The 24,629-nt window shown below is 38.4% G+C and overlaps 1 protein-coding gene across 1 annotated transcript in view; it reads right to left on the minus strand.

Annotated features, from left to right (window-relative positions):
• The window catches only part of Vta1 (vesicle trafficking 1), a 49,613-nt gene that overhangs the window by 17,636 nt on the left and 7,348 nt on the right, over positions 1-24,629 (minus strand). The window contains exons 2-5 of the mRNA XM_021221420.1: positions 15,325-15,419; positions 12,557-12,684; positions 11,719-11,794; positions 3,304-3,412 (exon numbers count right to left, since the gene is read on the minus strand). Coding sequence (XP_021077079.1) covers positions 3,304-3,412; positions 11,719-11,794; positions 12,557-12,684; positions 15,325-15,419 — 408 coding nt within the window. The remainder of the gene's footprint in view (positions 1-3,303; positions 3,413-11,718; positions 11,795-12,556; positions 12,685-15,324; positions 15,420-24,629) is intronic.

A 24,629-nucleotide genomic window follows, 5' to 3' on the forward strand; every position in this document is an offset into this window, starting at 1 on the left:
TCTCTCTCTCTCTCTCTCTCTCTGTCTCTCTCTCGTACAACTGCAACTGCAAGTTTAGCTGGGTGAGAACTTGCCTCAAGGATAGGATTTAGCTTCATTCTACCATTTTGTGCCCCTTTACTTTGAACCATACATTTTGTATTTTTCCTTTCTAAGCTTGATCAAATGTTCTTCATGAGAGTAAACCAAAGGACTAAGTCTATGCTGGGCGTTTTTGAGACTTCCTTTGTCAATGCAATTAATATAAATATCTTTACTTTCAGGGAGACTCTCCAGACAAGGGCAAAAGCAACAACATTCTTCATCAAAAATCATTAAGAACGGTCTCCAGAGTTCTAATCACTCTCAGCACCAATGTCTTCCATATTCCTACTAGGAATTATGCCCATTAAGTCTCACTTCAAGTATTTCACAATTTTTCAAAATTCAAGTCCTCCCAAAACACATTCCTACAAACAAAAACATGGTCAGCCCTATCACAGCAATGCCCTAGTCCCTGGTACCAACTTCTATCTTGGTAAGGATTTCTTCTTCTTCTTCTTTTTGTTTTTTTGTTTTTTGTTTTTTTTTTCAAGACAGGGTTTCTCCGAATAGCCCTGGCTGTCCTGGAACTCACTTTGTAGACCAGGCTGACCTCGAACTCAGAGATCCACCCGCCTCTGCCTCCCAAGTGCTGGGATTAAAGGCATGCATCACCACTGCCTGGCTATTGGTTAGGGTTTCAATTGCTATGAAGAGACACCATGACCAAGGCAACTCCTAGAAAGGTTAACTGGGGCTGGTTATAGTCTTATCATCCTAGGAGGAAGCATGGCAGCGTGCAGGCAGATATGGTGCTGGAGAAGGAGCTGAGAGTTTTGTACCTTGATTCAAAGGCAACCAGGAGAGACTGGCATCCTCAGGCAGCCAGTAGGAAGCACTCTTCTTCAGTAGGTCGAGTCAGACATAAAAGGAGAACTCCAAAGCCCACCCTGGCAGTGACACATTTTTTTGAACATGGCCACACCTCCTAAGAGTACCACTTCCTATGGGCCAAGCATCCAAACCACCACAGCAGTCATTACCTGCCTGTACTTCCCTGTCTAGGGGGTAAGACCTGTAAAATTTTCCCTCTTCTTCATTAACATGTCATGTTCTGGTTTTCTTCATGCAGCCATTTCTAGGTGGGATTCTTTCATAGCACACTTCCTGGTATTCTGGGTCTTACATGCTTTCTGCCCTACCTTCTGCAATGTTCCCTGGAGTCACAGAAGCTCAGCATCATTGTGACATTTGTCAGTTGATACATACATGCAGTCCTGTATGCTTCTCTCTGTAGAGCACTATAACTTAAGAGTTAATGGGAGGACCACATTTACACCTGGAGGTTATTAAAATGAGTTGAAAAAAGTATTTATTTCATTAGTGTAAATCTATTTACTAGGTGGGTATAGATTAAAAATAGTGTCAAAGAGGATTTCACAATCTCCCCACCCCTACTTTTTTGTCTATTTAATTTTCTAGAGGTAATACCTGGCTATATAAACCTGTCTGTTTTCTGCTCAGAGAAATCCTTTAGCCTCAGTTTTCCAGTGTGCTAGAATTAAATGATAGACAATGCCACCATACCCAGCTACACAGAAAATTAAAAGAGCAGATGATTGCCAGTCTATTTAAACTGTTCTAAAGAATAAAAAAAGGCTGAGAAAATTTCAAGTTTTATTTACAAAGTATATTTATTAGAATATGTGTCTGTGTCATATATGTCCCAGTAGTGTAGGTGGCCATACAGGCTTGAGGAACTGGATCTGAAGCTGAGTCTAAAACTGGGGATACAAGTGCTCCTGAGGCAGTCCATGTATATAATATTTTAAACCTCTTTAAAAAAAAATCTAGGTCAATTTTAGACATAAATATCATCAGTGCAAACATTATTACAATATAGCAACGAATGGAATTCATTTATGTAGTAAAAACCATCATGATGAGTGAGATTTAGTCAAAATGAAAAGTTATTTCAAAGTGGGACAGTCCCATCACCTTATTCAATACAATGAGAAAGTAAGTTAGACTGTAGCTAACATAATACTGAACATAACGACAAATACCTATCTGCTCAATGAACATCTACAATAAGGATATGAAATGCACAAGCTTAAAGTATATGTTACCTAATCCTTTAAGAAAGCTTAATGATTCCTATAATAAATGATGATCTCCACAGATGTTCCCAAATCACTTCATAAAGTGCAAGGATCATTTGGACTTTACTCAGTTCAGAGAACAGTGATATTCTCTTTTAATTTATTTTATTTTAAGTTATCGACTACATGTCTAATATTTTTTTAAAGTGAGAAACATTTTCTCCTTTCTTTTTTTATCCCATATTAACTGACAAGTAAAGATATCAAGATGTTTATATTTTTCATTATTAAATATTATAAACCAATTTACTATGTAATAATGTCAAAATTCTCCCGTATGTAGTTTTCTTTATCTTTTTTTATAAGTCAAGGGTAAAACACTATATTATAAACTTTATGGGAAAAGTGGAGGCTCTATCTGTGTATGCATGTATCCATCCATCCATCCATCCATCCACCTATCCATCCATCATTCATCCATCCATCCATCCATCCATCCATCCATGCATCCATGCATCCATCCACCCACCTACCTATCCACCCATCCATGTATCCATTTATCTTCCTATTTGTTTGAAAATTCATAAAATAATGATGTCTGTAGAGATAAAAAGCTAATGTATTTACTTTCTGAGTCTTGGTAGGCCCTAGGAAGATGAGTCTATGGAAACGAGAACTCCACTTCCCACTTTTGTATGCTCTGTAACACGATACTGAACATAACCACATATACCTGTCTGCTCACTGCCCAGTCACTTCTCCATTGTAACAGCAGAACTGAACATCTACAATAAGGATATGAAATTCAAAAGCTTAAAGTATCATCCCCTCCTCCTGCCAATACACGACAAATCAAATAAATACATAAAAATATCACAGCACTAAGACAATATTCACTGGAGCTGGGAACACTACTAGGTCACACTGTAAGTGGACTATCTTTCCTATGCAGGGATGAAATCTAGGCAGATAGAGGAGTCAGCCAAGCCACTTAGCTACATGAACAGAGAACATGGAAAGCCTTAATCTTACCTGTCTCTAAATTCCTGGTTTTTTAATTACTATAGATGAAAAAATTGCTAGTACTTTCTGAAAGCTTTGAAATCTCTGAAAACTTAAGATTCTACTAAAACATTTCTACTAAAGACTCTACTAAAACTTAGGATTAATAAATACATACCGTTCTCTTCCTCTATTCCAACAGGGCCTGCTTGAGGAGTCTCCCCATTCTTTAAGCAGTTATGAATATATGTTGCCTTCCACCTTGCGTACTTTCTATGTTTCACATTCTAAAAGGGAATATATTTGCAGCACCATTACACCATGGTAAAATTAAAAAGAGAAATACTTAACACATGCTAAGCCACCCTTCTGAGTCTGGCCGTCTCTATATTCTATTGCTCATTCTTGAATGGTCAGGGACTGGCAGACTCCATGAGAAGCTATGTTCATTAGAACACTATCACATCACATTACAAAGTCCGCAACGGACGCATATGTGTGTCTTGCCAGCAAAATTTCTAACTCTTGGGTACCTAGAGAAATTAGTTAAATGAAATCTTAAGTTAAAATATGTAAGAAACCGATAATGGTTCTATAGATATATACAAATCCTTGAAAATAAAAATAAGACTTACGTAATAAAAATAAGATGGTGGTTAATTTTAATTTCTACGTTGTCATGTACTTGATCTGACCACCTCAGTTCTTAAGCAGGGGTCGGGGGTTGGGAGGGTGGGGTGGCAAAGAATCTCATTCTGTTGTCTAAAGAGAAACCCAAAACACCACAACTAAGGAGCCTGGAGCGCTTTCCTGTTTCAGCCCCCAAAACTGGTTGCCCTCCTCCCTTCCTCCCCAGGTGACTGCATTCTGCTCCATTTCTTTAACTAGCTTTTCAAAGCAGCTGTCCACACTCACTGTTTTACTGTCTAGCTCACTGGCCTGTGTGCTTGCTTGTTTTTCTGTCCACTCACACAGAGTCACACAGTGTGAATGTTCCCACCTCTTTATACCTTCGGTGGCAGGCTCTGTACCTCGTCATATGAGTTTTTGTTCTTTTTGATGTCACCAATAACCTAGTCCTCTTTGGCAAGCTCAGAGGTCATTCCCAGCCTCCCCCCCCCCCCCCCCCCCCAAACCTGACATCAGTACATAAAGCCCTGGGGTANCCCCCCATCAAACCTGACATCAGTACATAAAGCCCTGGGGTAGAAATGTTACTTTGGTTTGGTCTTCCAAGACAAACATGACATAAAAAGGTGCAGAGAAGGGCAGGAGAGACTGGGGAGAAAGAAAGGTCTGTGTAGTCAGAAAGGTAGAAATAAAGAGACGGCACAATGGGTACAAAATCAATCTGTTTTGGGTAAAAAGATCATGAATGAGCTGGGTAATAGAAATCCAAAGCAAGTTTTTGCCAAACACTATATACTACTCCCCATATTATAAAACACTTGTATATGCTTTCCTGTTTGGTCCTCACAATCACCTTGGAGAGCAAGCAAGTTAAACTTTCCTTCCTCTAAGACTGAGGCATTATGGGACCAGGTGAACAAAAGCACACTTTGTTTTGGCAGTAAAGCCTTCCCCATTCAGGCCTCTGCTCCAGTCTCACCCATGCCACTGCCTGCAGTCCAGAGAGGCAATGTTCCTCACACCGCTCTCCCTTTCCTACCACTGCCACTGCGTGGTCAAATGTCTCCTCTCAGTCAGGCTCAGCTTATATCTTTACTCTAAAAGAGCCTCCCTGGCTTGCAGGAAGTTAATAATGACTTGTCATCGTCTCAAGGCAGACACTATGCTAACTGCTGAGAAAGACAGGATGAAGGAGACAGCACAAACATTACATACACTCCAACACGAAGGCCAGCAGTAACTGCCACCAAAGTTCTACTGTTAGTTTCTACTGGAGAGGGGAAACCACATACTTTACCATCAAGAAAAAGAGAGAAAGGCCGGGTCCCACAGTATCCTTGGTGGACGTGTTTTCAACGGCCTAAAAGGTCTCTACACGGCCCTACCATTCCCATGTACTGGCCATGAGGGAAGAGCACTCTAACCCTAGGTGTTCGGAGAGGCCTTATCCAAAGCACAGCGGTCACTTCCCCCTTTCCTTTAGGGTTGGTCATTTCATCATCACAGAGCTGTCAACAGTGATGGGATTTCAGTAATAATGCCAGGCACGTTATTTAGATTTTGTAAGCTACAATAATCATGATCGTGATACAATTTGCAATTCAGATGGATATATAACAACTACAGGGAAATGACTTTAGAAGGTCAATTACTTAATGTATGTTTAAGATAAGAGCTGTAGTTAAAAAAAAGAGATTTCTGTAAAAACATGAATTGCATTTTATAGAAGTTAACCTTGTGTATAGATTTAGTATATATATGACTATAAAATTCACTCCTAGATTCATATTGTGAGAAGTTTAAACACTTTTGGGTACCTTTACTAAATATGTAAAGTTTTGAAGAAAATATTATTTTAAGCTTAAGAGGGTCTTTTTTGTAAATATATGAAAATAATTCCCCATAGCACATAAAGAAAAAAAATTATTTTTATTCCCTATTTTCCAAAACCTTGGCATAAATAATATACAGCAGATATTTCTGACAGTTTCTAACGAGTTGATGCACATTTCCGTACTGTTGTAGTAAAATAAATAACACTGATGATACACTGTATTTAAAGAGTGGATTAAGGTGTCAATAATTGTAAAATCCAGTCACTCCCTTTAGCTGATTAAGACATCCTTTCTGGGAAACAGGAATTGTAAAAGGAGTTTTTACTTTTGTCCCTGGCCCCAAGTTCCTGTTTTGTAACTGAATTGATGAAAATCACTGACAAAGGCAAATTTTAGCTAGTAGGGTCAGCAGCAGAAGCAAAGGTTTCCACTGAGTTCTCAATTCATCGCCTGGACTGGGAGGAAAACACAAAGCTGGCTCAGGTGGTCTTGAACTACGTGCACACAAGGAATGACAAGAGATTTATTTAAAAACAAAAACCACATTCCTGCCAAACTTGCCAACTTGAAAAAGCCAATATAGTCTACTTTCAGCACATTCGGCTTCCCTCGGGGAAAGTTCCACTCACTTGCCTTTAATTCTTCCTCCTTGACTTTTTGTCTTGAGCTTACTAGATCTGACGTCACAGATGTCCTCGTCACTCACGCTAACTGCTGTTACCAGGGCCAGCTATTTCTGAGCACTCTGCATTTACCCTCACTGTACGCTGCTTTCTGGACCCCGAGACCACCCCTGCCACCCCCACTGCTTTCATCTCCATTTGCATTTGGTTTACTGGATCTCCAGGCTTCCTCATTTTCTTTTTACCTTGATGACACTGCAATCAGTCCTAGCTTGTTCTTGTTACACAAAGCCTAGACTGCCACCACCTAGTTCTTAGATATCCTTCCTTTCCCACTTAGCCTCCACTCTCTTATCCAGTGTGGTGGTTTGAATGAGAATGACACCCAGGACTCATGTCTGCATGCTTAGTCCCCAGGCATAAACTATGTGAAAGGATTAGGAGGAGGTTTGTAGCTTAGGCCAGGTCCAGGTCTGCATTTTCTTTGTGCTATTGCCTGATGTAAAGCTTTGAGCTGTTTAGCACCATGCCTGCCTGCTTCCAGCCATGATGGCAATGGACTAAACTTCTGAAATTGTAAGCTAGCCCCAATTTAAATGTTTTCTTTATAATATTTGCCTTGGTCCATGATGGCTTTAACAACATACAACATAGTCTCAAATTTACATCTTCTATTCAAACCTCTTCAAAACCCCTCAATACTAAACCGTCTAACCCAACATTTCACTTGTAGGCCTGTAGCCTTCCTTACATGCCACCCCCGCCCGACCCCCCAATCCTCCCTATTGTTACTATCGAATATTTTCATATTAGAAGAAATAAGGTCCTTATAGTTCTAAATTAATAAATGTATAATGATTTCACACACCTTAATGTTGTATTTCAACTGGCAATAAGCCACTACTATACACTTCTAGAGTCTTAATGTTCAGCTCCATTGTCTGCTGCCCTCACTAAATTTGTTCCTTTTCATGACAATTCTTTTATAATTTTGCTGTTTTTCTGAGGTACTAAAGTTAAATTAGGTTGGCCTTGAACCCTTGATCCTTTGGCCTTTGCCTCCTGAGTGCTGGGATTTGGTATATGTTTCCACATGTGGCATGCAACATCATTCTTGACAGCCACTCACAGCCAAACTCTCAGACATGCCGACATTGTCCAATTCTATTGGTCTATGACAGGCATACAAATCACACTATGACTGCTTACAGTCATGCCCTCCACTACTAATTCTGGTCTGAGCAAGCAGCCTCTAATATTGATTATCTAATGTCTGCTTTTCCTATTCAATCCTGGTCTGCTACACTGAAAACAGCAACTGTGTCAATAAAGACAATTCTTATCAACTAAGTCTGAATTCCCCTCCTCATCTTATCCTCTACTATCTTCCTTTCTTATTTTCAATTCAGTCACTGTATCGCCCTTGCTACCTCCAGATCAGGGATGAGTAGCTAATAGTAGCTTCGGAATCATTACAGCACTTGGTAAGAAAGCACAGATCCCACAACATCTGCCTTCTCCTGGACTCTGGGATTTTCTCTTACAGCTTCAAGGTTTGCTAAAATACAGCCTGATTCTCAGCAAGGTCTTCCTTGAATCAATTTACTCACCAATTCTTATTTCTACCTTCAGTTTCTCAATTACAGCTATCATTTGACGTCACGTTTACTGTCTGTCTCTTTCAGGAAAGTGATTCCCAGTCCAGGCTATACTGCTACTGTCCAGAAAAGGTACCAAGCAATGTGTGAAAGAATCACTGGATACATTTGGAATTCATTCCTTTTATCAAATACTGTAACAATCCTCAAGCTAGGTATCTAGAAACCATGTTTAAAATCGTTGAAATATGGCAGTACACTTTCTTTTGTTAATATAATAAATATAAATTTATTAAGCTTGAATACATAGTGACTTGGGTTTCAGTAGATAGTACTGGGAATATTTATGAAATCCCCAAGTTATGAATAGAAGTTCAAAAACCTAAAAAAAACGACTAATAATCTCTTAGTGCCTGTAGCATATTTACCTTTGGTCTTTATGATGTACCATACAAACAACAGGTGTTCTACATAATGCCAGGAGCAATAAAATATAGTAAAATACTTGAGAAAGAAGCAATAAAAACTGTTACAGTAATAACAACTATATACTAGAGTACTTATAATTACTTATTATATATATTTCTTGACAGCTTTAGATAAGAGTTTTATAGTTGCAAAATTTTTAAAGCTACCATAACCTCACAAAACAAGATTTTAAAGAGGAGAGCAAAATTTTACTACAAAAAAAAATTAAAATTCAATCTACATATTTGGATTTAACTATTATTATAACAGTGGAATGTACATTCAAGTTAGATTTCCAAACAAAGTATTTTCAAGCAAAGTGAACTATTTAATAATAGTTACACTAAACTTATAGGAAAGTTTTAATAACAGTATATGCTATATTATATAGATACATTATATCTAGTCAAGATATTCCACATATCTTGTAATCATTCTCCAACTGTTTAAGATACTATCTTCCTATCTTTTGTAAAGAAGCATGCACTATTTAGTCATATTTAGTAATCATAGTAATCATGTCTATCTAATTTCACTCTATGAAGGCTACTTTTTCTGACCCTAACATAAAAACCGCTAGCAGTTATAAACTGTGTATCGAGTAGAACTCTTGGATGTTTCTTCCCGTTGGCTTCATGTTATACAGGTTAAGCAGCAGTGCCACAGACTATGTAACACTGAATAGGACCCTGGCAGTGCTGGCTTGCGCCACAGACTATGTAACACTGAATAGGACCCTGGCAGTGCTGGCTTGCGCCACAGACTATGTAACCCTGAATAGGACCCTGGCGGCGCTGGCTTGCGCCACAGACTATGTAACACTGGATAGGACCCTGGCGGCGCTGGCTTGCGCCACAGACTATGTAACACTGNATAGGACCCTGGCGGCGCTGGCTTGCGCCACAGACTATGTAACACTGGATAGGACCCTGGCGGCGCTGGCTTGCGCCACAGACTATGTAACACTGGATAGGACCCTGGCGGTGCTGGCTTGCGCCACAGACTATGTAACACTGGATAGGACCCTGGCGGTGCTGGCTTGCGCCACAGACTATGTAACCCTGAATAGGACCCTGGCGGCGCTGGCTTGCCTCAGTACTAGGGATGGCAGGCAGGTTTCACATCCTGGTTAAAAAGTCCATGGTTTTCCTTTTGAATTTACTGTTTTCCCCTTGAAGATATTAACTAATCTGAGGGAAGACACTTAACAGAGTCTAATACTATAAAGAACTTTTCTTCCATCACTTGTCTTATTATATTTAGCACTATGCATCCATTGACTTGTAAACATAGGTCGGTGTCCATCATTATCAGACTTGAACTGATGCTCCAATTTGTTGTCTCTTTATATCTCATTCATCCGTCACTCCATCCACCCACCTACCCACCCCACCCCACCCCCACCCACCTATCCACCCAGAGATAGGGTCCCAACACAGCTTAGGGTGGCCTCCAACTTATAATCTTCTTATCTCACCTGTGAAGTGAAGAATCATAGGTGTGTGCCAGGCTCACTTTAAGTCTTTATACAGAAAACAGGGCCCTTCCAAGGAGGCTGCCAGGCTTCTCAATTATGCCCACACATTATAATTTGTGAGCACAAGAAGGTCCAACCTAATGCAGTATTTTCGTGACCTGAATTATCATTCAGTCATTTGTATAAGAGCACTGGTTCATGTCAGAAAAGACTGGTATTCAAAATCAAATCAGGTGCTCAGGGTGTCCCCTGCTTCTGCTTCTTCACTGTTGTTGGACTGTCTTGAGATTGAGAAACAGGAACTAAGTTGTATATGTTTTTGCGCATATTACATACCCAGTGTAAATATGTATTCAGGAAAACGTGCTAACTATATACATAAACCATACAATGTATACATATGCATAAATGTTATAATAGAAATCAATGTATTCAGAAGCATGAATTAAGATCCTTTAATTTTGCAACACAATCCACCTGCCTCTCTCTTCTTGGGCTTAATTTCTTTCAGTGACAAACATGCTTCCCTCTATATTTACCCATTTGCTCAAATACAGAGTAAGCTGCTGTGTAACAACCACCCCAAATAAGTCTAGAAATAGTTCAATAATGAAACTTTTGCAATAAGATACATAATTTGAGATGTACAAATGTTAAGTACATAAATTATAGCATGGATAAAGAGATGCCAGTGTAAACCTTAAGCTTCTCAATTTATAACTAAGCAAAACTTTTTATAGCTCGGTCCAGATCCATTTTCCTTGTCTCCCTAAAAATACCTTAGAAGTATTTTTCATTTTTTTATTAGAATGAACTTGTCTGTAGCTATACATTATTTACAAGCAACCATGCACAGTACACCACTTGATTCTTCTTTTGATCAGCAAAATCTACAGGACTTATCCATATTCTAGGCTACATAAGTTGCTGATTCTGTATTGAGTAACATCACAATTTTGTTTAATACTTATTTAGATGTAGATATCTATATTATGTCAAGATTTTGGCTATTATAAGTAAGTTTCCAATGAGCAAGTTCTTTTTCTAGACAAATGTTTTTATTTCTCTTGGGTAAGTATCAGAAAAGGAACTGCTGGGGGAAAAGGTGGGAGTCTGTTTAATTTTATAAAACCTGCCAATTCTTTCCACCAAGCAGCTGTAACATCTAACACTTCCACGAAGCAAAGTCTCAAAGGCCTGGGTTTCTTCATTCTACACATTCCAGGGCCAGTCTTTATTTGTTTGGCTAATTTTACTGATTGTTAAAGAAACTGTTTGCTTTTTTCAATCAGAGACTGAGGTTTTTAAAATCTCCAACAATGATGATATATTTTTAAGGATTTCATGTAATTTGAAAATAATTAAGTATACAGACATTTGTAACTGTACATTTTCTTCATGAAGTGACCCTTGACTACTATGAGATATCTTGTGTTGCCATCACTAATATGTTCTTTAAAGCTTACTTTGTTTATTATTGCTACTTGCCTTTTGGTCACTTAGTATTTATTGGACGTCTTTTTCTACACTTTCACTTTAGAAAGAGCAGCCAGTGCACCTAACTGTTGAGCTGTCTCTCCTGCCCATAGATAGCTTCATTGTTCTCAAGTAAGTTATCAAGTGCTATCAACAGAATTCTGGGGAACAATTTTTTTCTTTTAAATTTCTGCCCCCCCCATTCCTTTTTTTTAAGCACTTGAATATTCAATTACATTATTTTCTGGTTTGTCTGTCTCTCTCCTTTTTTTAAGTGAAAAATCAAGTATTTTTCAAAGTATTGCTATCCTGTGTGGAAAGTATTTCATTTGATTTTCAAAACAATTTAGGAAAAAAAAATACCTTTTTTTGTTTCCATTACTGTTCTGACAGACATGCTTTTCTGAATAAATGATGCAATCAGAAAACTGATAACAAATGACATTACTGTCGTCAGTTATGAGACAGGAAAAAGCATATACTCACTTCATCTGTGAGTTCACCAAACACTGTGATAACATCTATTAAAAGGCTGGCAGTGTAGAAGGACTTGATCATGTTTCTGGAAGAGAAAGGGTATTCTAATTTAAATTAAAAAACCAACCAACCAACCAACCAACATACATACACTGAAATGTAGTCATGTGCCCGTAAAAAAAAAAAAAAAAAACTTTTAAAAACACTGAAATTAATGTTTAAAATACAATCTGTTCTGAGAACACAATGGGAATCGATTGCTAGTATTATCAGAAGCCACTAACACACTCTAAGTAAATGCTGCAAGGTTTTACTGTGGAGTTCGCTTTTGTTCTTTAGGAATGTCAAGCATGGCCTGACTATCAGACCACAATTATTTCTATGGTCTTAACTATGACAATAATGACTAATCAGTCAGCTAAGTTGCTTGGTATAGTATAGTAGTACTCTTTCTTGGTTTCTGTGTTTGCTTGTTGAAGCAGTGTCTTGCCGTGCAGCCTGTTGGTCTCAGAATAGCTATGTGCCACCACACCCAGCTACAATGGTATGTTTTCAAAATTTACTGCCATCAAGACAAAGTTGTTTTGACTATTTTTACTAAATGTAAAGAATGGCTAATTGAGATAAATTTACTGAGATATAAGTTTGAAATAGCTAGGTCCAAAAGTTATTTTCTTTAAGTAGAAAGGCCCACGTCTATAACCTAAAAATCATTGTGGATTTACAATTCCATAATATATAAATCATTACTTGGGTGGTCAGAAAGAATTCAACTAGAAGCTGAGTAACTTGGGTCAGAAGGTAGACAACCTTGTAAAAGCGTTCATATTTTCCTGTGTTTTCTTACTTGTGAAATCGTCCAGCTCGATCTTCATTGTCTGCATACAAGAACATTTTCAAAGCATAATTTTCCAAATGGGCACAACCAACTATTTCTTGAGTGACAGCTTCATTATCCCCCAACTGTTTCTTAAGCTAAAATAAAATCAGACACATAGCTCATGACGTGCATTCTCAGAAGGGTCTACTTCTGCACAAGTAATTCTAATAATTACTTTAAGTAAATAACTTTACATTCATTCCAGTAAAAGCTGTAACAGTAAATCTTATAAAAATAAAAACAGGTCTACACCAGCCTCCTGTATTCAAACCAAAGCACGATTCCTTCACAGGGATGAAAATGTAGAGGTACAGTTGTGGTCTAAAGATAAAAACAACCCAAAATAAAAGACAACATTGCCACGTATCCTGGTGAAGAATGAAAACCTGCTAAATATTACCAAGTCCCTAACAACTACCCTAAAATGGAACTAGCACATAAACTTCTCAAGCACATAATTTAAAATTTAACTTTGACCCATTTCAGTTTGTATCAAATATAAAAAGAAGACTAGAAGGATCACTGTGCCCTAAAATAGTGCCTTCAGAACAAGTTTAAAGGCGAGCTCACAGCAATCTAGTAGTATACAGTGACAAACTCATTACCAGATTATTTTATACTTAAACATGTACAGTCTCAGTCAACAGAACTTCAGCTATGCAGATTTTTAGTTTCCATATCCCTCCACTGCATATACAGCAATTTGAAATATGTACAATCAAAAGAGCTTCTGTTTTTCTTATCTAGGACCATATTATTGGAATAAAATTATTTTCAGATTATCAGATACAGGCAACCATATTATTACAACTGCTTCCATTAGAGTCTGATTGGAGAGATAGCTCAGGCATTAAGAGCACTTATTGTTCTTGCAGAGGACATGGGTTCGGTTCCCAGCACCCACATGGTAGCTTACAATAATCTATCATTCAAGTTCTAGGGGATCTGATTCCCTCTTCTGGCCTCTGCAGGCACTACACACATGTGGAACACATACATGCATACAAACACACTTATGTGTGTGTGCACACATGCATACACATATCAGGCTTGTATACTAAGCAAGCTAAAGTAAAACCTTAAAAATTAAAATAGAATAATATAAAGATCAGAAGTGATATATGTAATGTTGGAATTTAAGGTAATTTTGACTAATCTGATTCTGAAAAACAGTAGAAAAGCACTCAAATGCTCACAGAATACAATTTACTGTGTTCAAGCTGAAAAAAGACTTGCAAAACCAGATTTAGATTTAAAAAATTAGTGAGAATACACTACTTCATCTTATTCTCATCAAGCAAAAAATTCTGATAAAACCATGACATATTAATGGTTTTAGAGTATAATGCAAACAATGTATCATAGAAATATGCATTCATATGAATGAACTTACCTGACATTATTTAAACTCCACGTGAGTCCCTACATAAATGTGACTATATGAATTGCAAAGAACTGAGTTCTGCTCATCCTGAATTTTTATCTTGGTTGTTATTACTAGTGTGAAAGAGACATATTCTGTATGGATGCCTGTGAAAGGAGGAATTTTACAAATTCTACGTGTGAGAGTCATCCCCCACCTTCCCCAGCAGCACCCCTGCCATAGCACTCTACTTCATAGCACTCTACTTCATAGCACTCTACTTCACCTTGTACCATGGAAGCAACACTAGAAACCAGGAGACAACTTCAGCAAGCCAGACACGAGGGCACAAGATCTATGGCTGCCAATGACAACTGGGCTCTAAGGTTTTTGTTGCTGTGATAAAAACATTGACCAAAAGCAGCTTGAGGAAGGAAAGGTTTATTTGGCTTACATTTCCAGGTTACAATCCATCTTTAAGGAAAGTCAGGGCAGGAATTGAAGGCAAAATCCTAGAGCAGAAACTGAAAGAATGTTTCTAACTGGCTTGCTCTCTGGTTCTCTTCAGTAAGTTTTCTTACACACCCATCTGCCTAAGTAAGGATGGTATCACCCACAGTGGGCTGAAACCTCTTGCACCAATTATTAATCAAGACAATTCTTCATAGACATGCCCACAGGCCAATTTCATCAAAGCAATTCAACTGAGTTTCCCTCTTTCCAGTGACTTAAGTTATATCAAGTGCCAATACAAACTAACCATACACCTGGATAGCAGGGCAAAGAGTAAACCCTGATTACTAAGACGATTAATGGTTGGCATTGCATGCTTTATTCAATGACATCCAATCTAAACAACTCCATTTTCCCTCAATTGACCTGCACAGTAACCTGTAAAGTTAAACCCTATTGAAGGGTCAGAGTCGTTAGCCACCCCACCACCATGCAACAAGTAGAGGAAGGTCTGTGGCTTGCCAGTAAAAAGGGAAAGAGAATAAGCAATTGGTACCTGTTTCTTCATGATTTCTTTCACTAGGTAGCCCACTTTATTACAGTAAGAGCGATTAAGAATTGTTCAATCAACAACCCACATGATTATGTGAAGGAAGGCAATAAAGGCCTTACTACTTATGAAAGGATGAGCAGAAAGCCATCTATGATAATGTGGATGCAACAATAATTGGGCCTACCTTATACCTGAAACTCCCCTGGATGGGATTTTTAAGATTACTCATTTTTCTCCAGGTATAATGTAACATTGCTAAGTGTTGTTAAGAGGAAGAACTGAAATAACAGAAAATACATGCATAAACATACAAAATAAAATGCCATATAAAACAGCCAGATAGTAAGTTAGTAGTGTGTAACTTACAGCTTCTAACTGATCCATTAGCTTTGATAAAAATTTACGACACTCGGGAGTTTTACTATCAATCTTCATTCCAGTTTGCATAGCATATAAACGACCTATACAGAAAAGAAAAACACATGTTGGCTTTAAATTTCTAAACTTTAGAAAAACATTCATCGGTTATTTAATTAGATCCATGGTTAAGAAACTTACAACACCCACTCTTAGGGATAACTCCCACTGGTTAGGATGTAAGTGAAAGGCCCAAAGACCTGGACCTGGGGAACAGCTTTGATTTTTGGCAAAATGTGTAAGTCATGAGTCCACAGCTTTTTGATCAATTTTAGCTGTTTGATAATTTTGCATTTTCCTTTTTCCATTACTTCTATCTCACCATCCTTGTGTCTGGGCTTTGATAGTTGCTGTTCTTGAGGTAGGCACTGCTGACTGGACACTAGGAGTGGTACCTACTGCAGGGCTTTTTTTTTTTCTTTTTTTTTCTTTTTCTTTTTTGCCCCTGAGGCTCAAGAGCCTTTGCATCATACAGGCTAAGGAACCACCACTCTTGTTCCCAGCGTCTGGTTTGTGAACTGTCTTAGTCTTCACAGCTGAGTATGTCTTCTCCTACACGCCCTTTCCAGAACACACAGCACGACTGGGAACACGGATCTTCAGTATTCTTGTCTCATGCTCTGCCTGCTGAGACACGCCAACCACACTGCTTTCTTGGCTCTAGGTTTTACCTTTGGTCCAGCTTTCTGGATTTTTAAAAGCACCAGCTTATGAGATAGGAAACACCTGAACTTTTATACTTTAAATATTTCCTTTAAGTGACCGAATGTTTAAAATATTTTTCCTAGTAAGAAAATAAGAATCCATATACATTTAAAATAAAGATGAGATTTCTTATGGATTTTATTTATAAAAAACACAAAATCTTACCTAAAAATGCAAGACAGGCATCATGCTAATACATCTTTACAAGTAAGGCCTTCTTTTCCCAACATGTTAAAAACAAATAAAAAACTAGGTAGCCCTATGGTGTCAAAAGGATATATAATTTAACTGGTGAGTCAAAGCATTAAGAGACAAGACAAGACACAAGACAAAGCACCATAAAATACAATCCCATGTATAGAGTGCTTGCCAAATTAGTGGAGCTGATAGACAACTTGGGTTAGGGTGGTGCCAACAGAGGCTTGAGCTGAAGTCTATAGGAAGAGCTGGTTCAGTCATTCCAATGTACTCTTTCCCTTTAAATAAATACACCTCTTTAAAAACTAATAAAAGCATTTGACATAAGGCTAAAACTGAAGCCCTCTTTATCAAACATCCCAGTTTCAACAGTTTCCAGTGTGGAGAACTAGAAATGCTTATGGTGGTGACTTTACAGGATCAACATACACACGAAGTCTGTAATTCCTCCTTCTACAATCTCAGCATGTCCTGGAGACTGTAGGACTACTGTTTCACACCACACATGGGTTCTTCTAGCAAATACACACTGAGGCAGTTCTAAAAGTTGACTGTTACAATTAACTTTATGTTACAGTACTTCCCGTGCACATATCTGCAAGTTCCTTGGGTTAGAGAAAAACGAGAGGTAGAACTCCCTAGTGCCATTTGCACTGAGAGATACTCGAAGGTGCGTTTAAAACAAAGTACCACTATATAGTTATTTCTATGATATATGCAAGCACTTGCATATATCTAAAATATTTACTTTTATGTATTCATTTAAAGTTAATACAACAATATGTAGTTAATTATAGACAATATTATTGGAGATTGGTGTTCAATACATATATCTAGTCCTTCAGGGTAGATGAAAAACGTGACAAAACTGTACACCAATTTTTCCAGCAATCAAATATTTTTTGGCCCTAATCTAGGCCAAGCCTCTTCTTCACATACTGCTTCAGAATTAGCATCCACCAAGTGCTTCCTTGGTCCCCATACTTCGTCCTAACTGAAACGTGCTATCACTTCAGGGCATCAGGATTGTAGTCCTCAGGTAACCATTATTTTTTAACACCCCCCCACCCCCCAGAATGCCTATCTGGGATTTACAAATTCTGCTGTTATCTAATTTAATCTCTCTTCAGTGTCTTCCCAACTCTCTGGGGCTGCTTGTGTCCTCTGCCACCCAATATTATCATGTCTGCAATGACCTGTGGATCTCAGGGACTTTGTCCATCTGGGATACTCCTGAAACATGGACACTAGAGACTGCTGGGTGCCTTCTCGTATGGCAGCTTCCCATCTTTTTGCTATGCAGACATGTATATACTTTGAAATGAGCATTGCATTTTGCAATGCTCAAAACAAAAGTACGGCCTTGTATGAGAACTAAACCTAACTTTACAGAACCAGAAACTGCTGGGAGAGACTTTCATAAAGTCTCTTTCCAGTCATAAATGGCAGGGAATTTCCTTCACTCACCTTCACTCACTTCCTTCACCTCTTCCTTGCTGTGTAGAACACTACCACTTCATAACTCAACTCTAGTGTTGACCTAGGGCTACATGCAGCCTTTGCAATGTGCTAGCTGCTAGCTCTGAAACTACACTAGCATGGGGCCCTAGTAACTTTATAGAGATTCACCGACAATTTGTACTGCTAACAAGTCTTTCTTTTAATCAGGGAGTAAACCCTTATTTAACTGGATCATTAGTTTGAATCTTCTGTAATAAGCAAGCCAATCTAATTCAAATATAAAGCGGCATACTTACGGACCTCTGCACTGCTATGCTATGCTCACACACACTGCCGTTCCAGAACTGAATTACCATCTCCAGCATCTCCAGTGGATACACATAGGGAAGGAAATCTGTCAAGCACAACTGTGAATGCAATACTCTGTTCTTCTAACATTTAACTATATGCACCACTCTAGGCTTCTAACATTTAAAACTATATGCACCACTCCAGGTGTCCAGTTCTTGAGACTCTTTCCACTTTTAAAGTATAATCTTTCTTCTTTCAGCTATCTCTGCAACCATATTTAATTTTACAATGCATTTTTCTTTTGGCTTTTTGAGATAAGAATCTTGCTATGCATGTCAGGCTGGCCTGGGACTCCCTAGATCCTCTCAGACTCTGATTTAACATTTATGTATTAGTTAAGTGTCTTACAATTTGAAGTTTGAAATGAGTAATAGAAGATACATTCTCCAATACTGATTTAAAAAACAAAAACAAAAAAATTAAATCTCTGTATGAAAGAAAATTAGAAAGCATCTTTTGCCATATGGATGGAAAAAAGGACCACTTTCAAAGAGATGTCTGAGAAAACCAATTCATAATAGAAACAGAAATACAATAAAAATGAATGTGCAACATTGAAAACACCTATTAAGGTAGAACAAATGTTTGTAGCTAACGTTGTCTACAAGGATATTTCATGTTGGAATTTCTTCTAGGCGAGAGAGATGGAGAATTTAATTGTTTTCTGAGATTATAATGGTTCCTTTCCCAACTTCCACATATATCTCCACCCCACTCTTTTTCAAATTCATGGTCTCTTTTTGTTCGTTTATATAAATAAATATTATGTAATGATGAGTAATGAGGTATGTTTACAAAAGGATTAAGTACTTTCCATTCCAACTTTAGTTTAATGTGAGGCATTCAGGAGAGAAACATTCACTAATCATGAAAGTATGCATTATTAAAGGTTCCAGACTCTGAATATAAATATTCTAATAGATCTTGCTTATCCAAGAGAAATGTAAAAATGCCTAACATGATGTAAGTATAAAATTTTAATATATATGTGTATATACACACAACACACCAGTGAAGAGTAAGGTTTTATTTTATTAAAATATTATATTAAAGGGACATGGCATTGAAATACTAGAATATTGACATTTAAAAACAAAATATATTTCAAAAAGTAGAACTGAAAATACTATACTATTTCAAGTATGTACCTGTTATATGCTCAGTATTATCCTTTGTACAGCAACTACTGAGTCAAACACTGAATAATATGCACTGATTTTTTAGGGTTTTTTTTTGTTGTTGTTGTTGTTGTTTGTTTTTGTTTTATTTTCGAGACAAGGTTTCTCTGTGTAGCCCTGGCTGTCCTGGAACTCACACTGTAGACCAGGCTGGCCTCGAACTCAGAAATCCGCATGCCTCTGCCTCCCAAGTGCTGGGTTTAAAGGCATGCATCACCACGCCCGGCTCTATGTACTGTTTTATAGCAGGTATAATTTTACTACTTCCCAAAGTAAAACTGCAGCAACAATCTCTTCCCCTGACAATATACAAAGTTTGATACAAATCAAAACAACGAACAAGGCAGGCAGAATAAATGAATGTCTACTAAAGGGTGTATATGCACCCTTCATCAAACAAGGATCTTGCAGCTCCTGTCATGGTACAACTACTTATGAATTAGTACATCTAGGTTTTAAAGTATGTACTAAATCAGCCAACACTCACATGTAAGATTATGGAGTAGCCTTGTGCTGATGCACAGCAGGCAGTGCATGGCAACTGACTACTCAAATGACACCATAAGCTGCACTGGGGGGAGCAGACCTGTACTTGTAAGGCTGCGGCAAGGGAATTGCCAGGTTCAAGGCCAGCCTAGGCCTTAGAAAGATATCTGAACATAATACATAAAATACATTTCCTAACAGCAGAAACCATCCAGGGTATCTAGAGAAAAGACACAAGCATGGCACACCTAAGATCAGCCCAGCACTGTGCATGAACACATTTAAATTCCAGAGGAAGGACAACAGTTGCAAGCAAGGACAGTATGTCGTCTGGTAGAATTGGGAACAACAGTTCACTTAGGAGCCTCCCTTACCCCAGGTCTCTGTCTCTTCCTGGAGACGTGCTCTCCCACCCCACCCTGTCAGTTGCAGATCTCCACTCATTCTCATGGCCATCTGTCCATCCTTCCTGTCCATCCCCACACCTGATCCCGAATCCCCCATTCTGCCCCCCATCCCCTTTCCCACTCAGTTCCCTCCCTCTGTCTCAAGAAAGGAGTGGGGAATAGGGGGAGGATGGGGGGAGGGGTGATCAGGAGACCAGACATACTGCAGTGAGCAGTATGTATAAAGTGACTAAGTAAAATAAATAATTAATTAAATTTAAAAACAACAACAACAAAGAAAGAGTTCATGGAGAATGAGGCAGTTTTAAGTTGAAGGTCAGAGTAATGACCTGGAGGAACCCATACAAAAAGAAGTCCATTGGTTTGTGCAGCTAAACATAGTTGAAGTTGGCTGAACACTACTACAGGTCTGTACAGGGGGAAATTCCACAGGGCCAAAGAATGCACAAAGGCTATGTGTCTACCTCTTCTCAAGCATACACACAGTGCTAGAATACATTTATGTTCCAACTAGACCGTGGAGAGTCCTGGATATTTATCCAGAATATTCAGGAGACTCTGAAACCACATTTTAGTAGTGGGGCTAACCTGTCCCTAAAGAAAAGCCTGTTTTATCCATCCTCTCCAAAGGCTACTGTACCATGCTCCACACAGAGCTAGAAACAACAATGGTGACATTACTGGGAAACAAACAAAAGAACAAAGCACAGATGATCCAAGGAACCACAAATACCTTGAATGTTGGCCAGATCAAATCTTTTCAGAGTGTCCTATGTCCAAGCAAGAATTACTAAAGCATACAGGTGTGAAAATATGACGAATAAAGCAGTAAGCCAACACTTCAAGCAGATCAAGCGATGTTAAAATGCAGGAAATACCAGATGACAATCAAATACTAGGGAACTAATATTAAAACATTAAAAAACAAAACAAAACAAAAACTAGTACAGAGAAGAAACAGAGAAATATACACAAAGGGACTCAACTGTAACACCTAGAAAAAACTCATCCAAACTGAAAAATTTACTTGCTATGATTAGCAGTACAGGATAACCATAGAGAGCAAAAGAGAGGGACAGATGGAGAGAGGAAGGGGGGGGGGGGGGGAAGGGGGGGGTGTGTGTGTGTGTGTGAGTGGGGGGGGGGGGGTGTGTGTGTGTGTGTGTGTGTGTGTGTGTGTGTGTGTGTGTGTGTGTGTGTGTGTGTGTGTCTGTGTGAGTAAGCCTTAGAAATAGCATCAGAAACCACCCAAAATAAAACTGGGAGAAAACAATCTTAAGAAGAAAGACAAACAACCTAAAAGCCAGCCTCTGCTGGTCCAGGAAAGTGTCAAGTGTTTAGCTTACAGGTGACTAGATTCCAAATGAAGGGATTCAAAAGGAGGTGAAAGGAAAAACAAGCTGTCAAGTCCAGCACCCTGCAAGTGCATCTGTCCAAAAGAAAGGCTGAGGTGAAAGCCCACTTCCTGCAGCAGAGGCCGAAGCAGCCTCAGCATGGAATGAAGAAGGAAATGGCAGGCAGAGCTCTGGGAGAGAAAAGGAATGCCTTCATTCAAAAAGGAAGGAGACTGATGAAAAATGGTACTTATGTGGTCAAACACAGGAAAAACTGGCTTCTCACTTTATAGAATAAGGGTTCAAAGTAAAAATATAAAAAATATAAAATAAAAAGTAACAAAAATACAGGGTATATGACATATGTATGAACACTATACCAACTATAGAGAAAAGGCAGGAAAAAAACAATAAATACTTTATGTGTAAAGTTATATAATGTATGATGGCAGACTGTAATGCCTTAATGAAAACTTTATAATGGTTACTAATAAATAAGAAATACATATTAATTATATTATAAATATTACTGGGAGACTGACAGAATTCTTAAACAAAACAAAAACAAATGCTGGAGAGGAGTGGAGAGACGGCTTAGTGGTTAAGAGCACTGGGTTTGATGGCGGTTGTGCTTCTTTATATTCCCATTCACAATGCATGAATGTGACCCCATAGTTACCAGCATTTGCTGGTTTTCGTCTTAGCCATTCTGATTGAGATAAGGCGAAGAATCCTCCGTGTAATTTGACTCACATTTCCACAATGACTGGCAATGTTGAGATGTCAAATGGATCTGGGTTCTACTCTCAGCACCGATAAGGAGTACAGCTCAGTAATTTCAATTCTAAGTGACTGGATGCCTTCTTCTGGCCTTTGCAGGCACTGCATGCATATGCCACACTGACAAACAGGCAGGTAAAAAACACTCACTTACACACCCATACCCTTGCCCCCCACCACACCAAAGAGTACCCCAATTATCTGTCAAAGAGTCAGATGCTCTCACTATCAGTGTTGTATTTGAGTTTTCAGGTTTTTCCAAGAGTATTTGAATTCAAGCACATTAGTAATTATCAATACTAACTACTTACTCCAATTAAAAATATAAGACTCAAGAATCTATGTTCTTGAAGACTCCAGTGATCTGGAGTAATAGCAACTTAAAGATAACTAGCATTAAGTAAGTATTTAAGATCATGTATTTACATAATCATTTAAAAGTGGTAACATCAAAGTAGTTCACCACAAAAATATTGTGTAAAGCTGATATTACTTTTGGCTCAAGATTACTAATAAAGTGCACACTTCCTGCCATCTGATTCTCAAAGGTGCGAAACTTGTATGTCAGAGACAAGACGGACTCTTAAACAGATAGTACTAGGGACCTGGAGAGGCAGATGTAAAAGTGTCAATCTCTGGCTCTATGGCTCTGAATCTCAACTGAAGATGGATCCAAGTCCCCAGTCAAAGCCTTGAAGCCACAGGGAAACCCTTCGCACCAGAGGCAAAGACTTTAAGAACAGGATTCAAAATAGCTTAGAGAAGAACATCAAGAAATGACAAATGTTAATTACTTAAGATTACACAGCAAAGTAGTTACCAAACAAGAGACAACCTGCAGAACACAAGAAAATCTTTGCTATCTATATATCTGGGAAATTAATATTCAGGATATATAGAACATTGAAAAAAATCTAAGAAATAAGTAAACAAATGCGTGTTGTTCAAAACAATTCAAGAGTCAATCAACAAATAAAAAACATCTCAACATTGTCAATCATTGTGGAAATGTGAGTCAAACTACACTGAGGATTCTTTGCCTTATCTCAATCAGAATGGCTAAGACGAAAACCAGCAAATGCTGGTAACTATGGGATCACATTCATGCATTGTGAATGGGAATATAAAGAAGCACAACCGCCATCAAATCAGGATGGAGCTGCAACATCTCTGCTTCCTGAGAAGGCTTCCTCTCAGAACTGTGTGGCTCCTGGGCTCCTGGGTCTCAGGATGCCCTTCCATTTGGACACTGTCCCACTTCAGAGCTGTGTGGTTCATAACCTTCCCTTCGGACATAATTCAGCATTTTTTTTCTCTCAAAAGAACTGAAGCCTAAGGATGTCAGTTGGCACATAAAGTTACAGAAGACTGCAGGTGTGAATTTGCACACAGTGTTACATTTTAGTCACTTCAAACAATAGTAGTGTAAGGATTATAAGTAGGAAGTTATGTGATTCTTTATTCTTTTGTTAAGTATTAGAAAGTTTCTAAAAACCAAAACCCATGCATTATTTTGACCTATGTTTCTCAAAGGTGGCAAAACAGTACTGGCCATTGCTTCTAGAGGGAGCAGGAAAAACATGGTGGAGTATTGAGTTACGTGCAGACGAATACCAAAAGGCAATGTTGGGTAAAGTTTACCTTCAATGTCCGCCACATTTCTGTTTGTTTGTTTTTCTGTTTTCTTTTGAGCCAAGGTCTCTTAACTGAACCTACAGCTTGCTAATTAGATAGTCTGGCTGCCTAATCAGTTCCTGATATTCACCTGTCTCTGCATTTGAGTGCTGGGATTACAGAGGAACTCTGACTTGCCTGGCTTTTATGTGGGTGTTAGCAATCAAAGTTGGGCCGTCATGCGTGTATGGTAAGCACATTACAACTGAGCCACTTTCCCAGTGAATGCAGTGTGGGGAAATTGTAGCCACTTAACAAAAACTTTCTAAAATGTGCCAGGTAGTCCTGTCAACAAAGAACTGCTCTTCCATGATGTCCAGCCCTCTTTCCAAAAGGAAATGGTAATAAATTGAGTCTCAATAAACAAAAGCACTCCCTCCTCAAAACTTGATAAGCCCTAGTATAAAAAAAAAAAAAAAAGGTAATCCTATCAGCTAAATGAAGGAGAATTTAGCCAGCATATTTACCGAAGCCAATTATAGTTAGTCTGCTGCTATTCAGAAAGGAAGCAGGTTTTCACCTCTGAGCAGTCAAATGTAACTATTATGAAAAGTAAGCAGTACCAACTGGCTTGAATTCTCTGGGATGGCAAAGATGGAAATGAAAGTTGACGGGTTGCACAGACTGTATTCCTGCAATCCCAGCTTTTTTCTGAAGAGCTTTATTTAAACAGAGGAGAA

This window comes from Mus pahari, chromosome 21, assembly GCF_900095145.1.
Source record: "Mus pahari chromosome 21, PAHARI_EIJ_v1.1, whole genome shotgun sequence".
Lineage (NCBI taxonomy): Eukaryota > Metazoa > Chordata > Mammalia > Rodentia > Muridae > Mus > Mus pahari.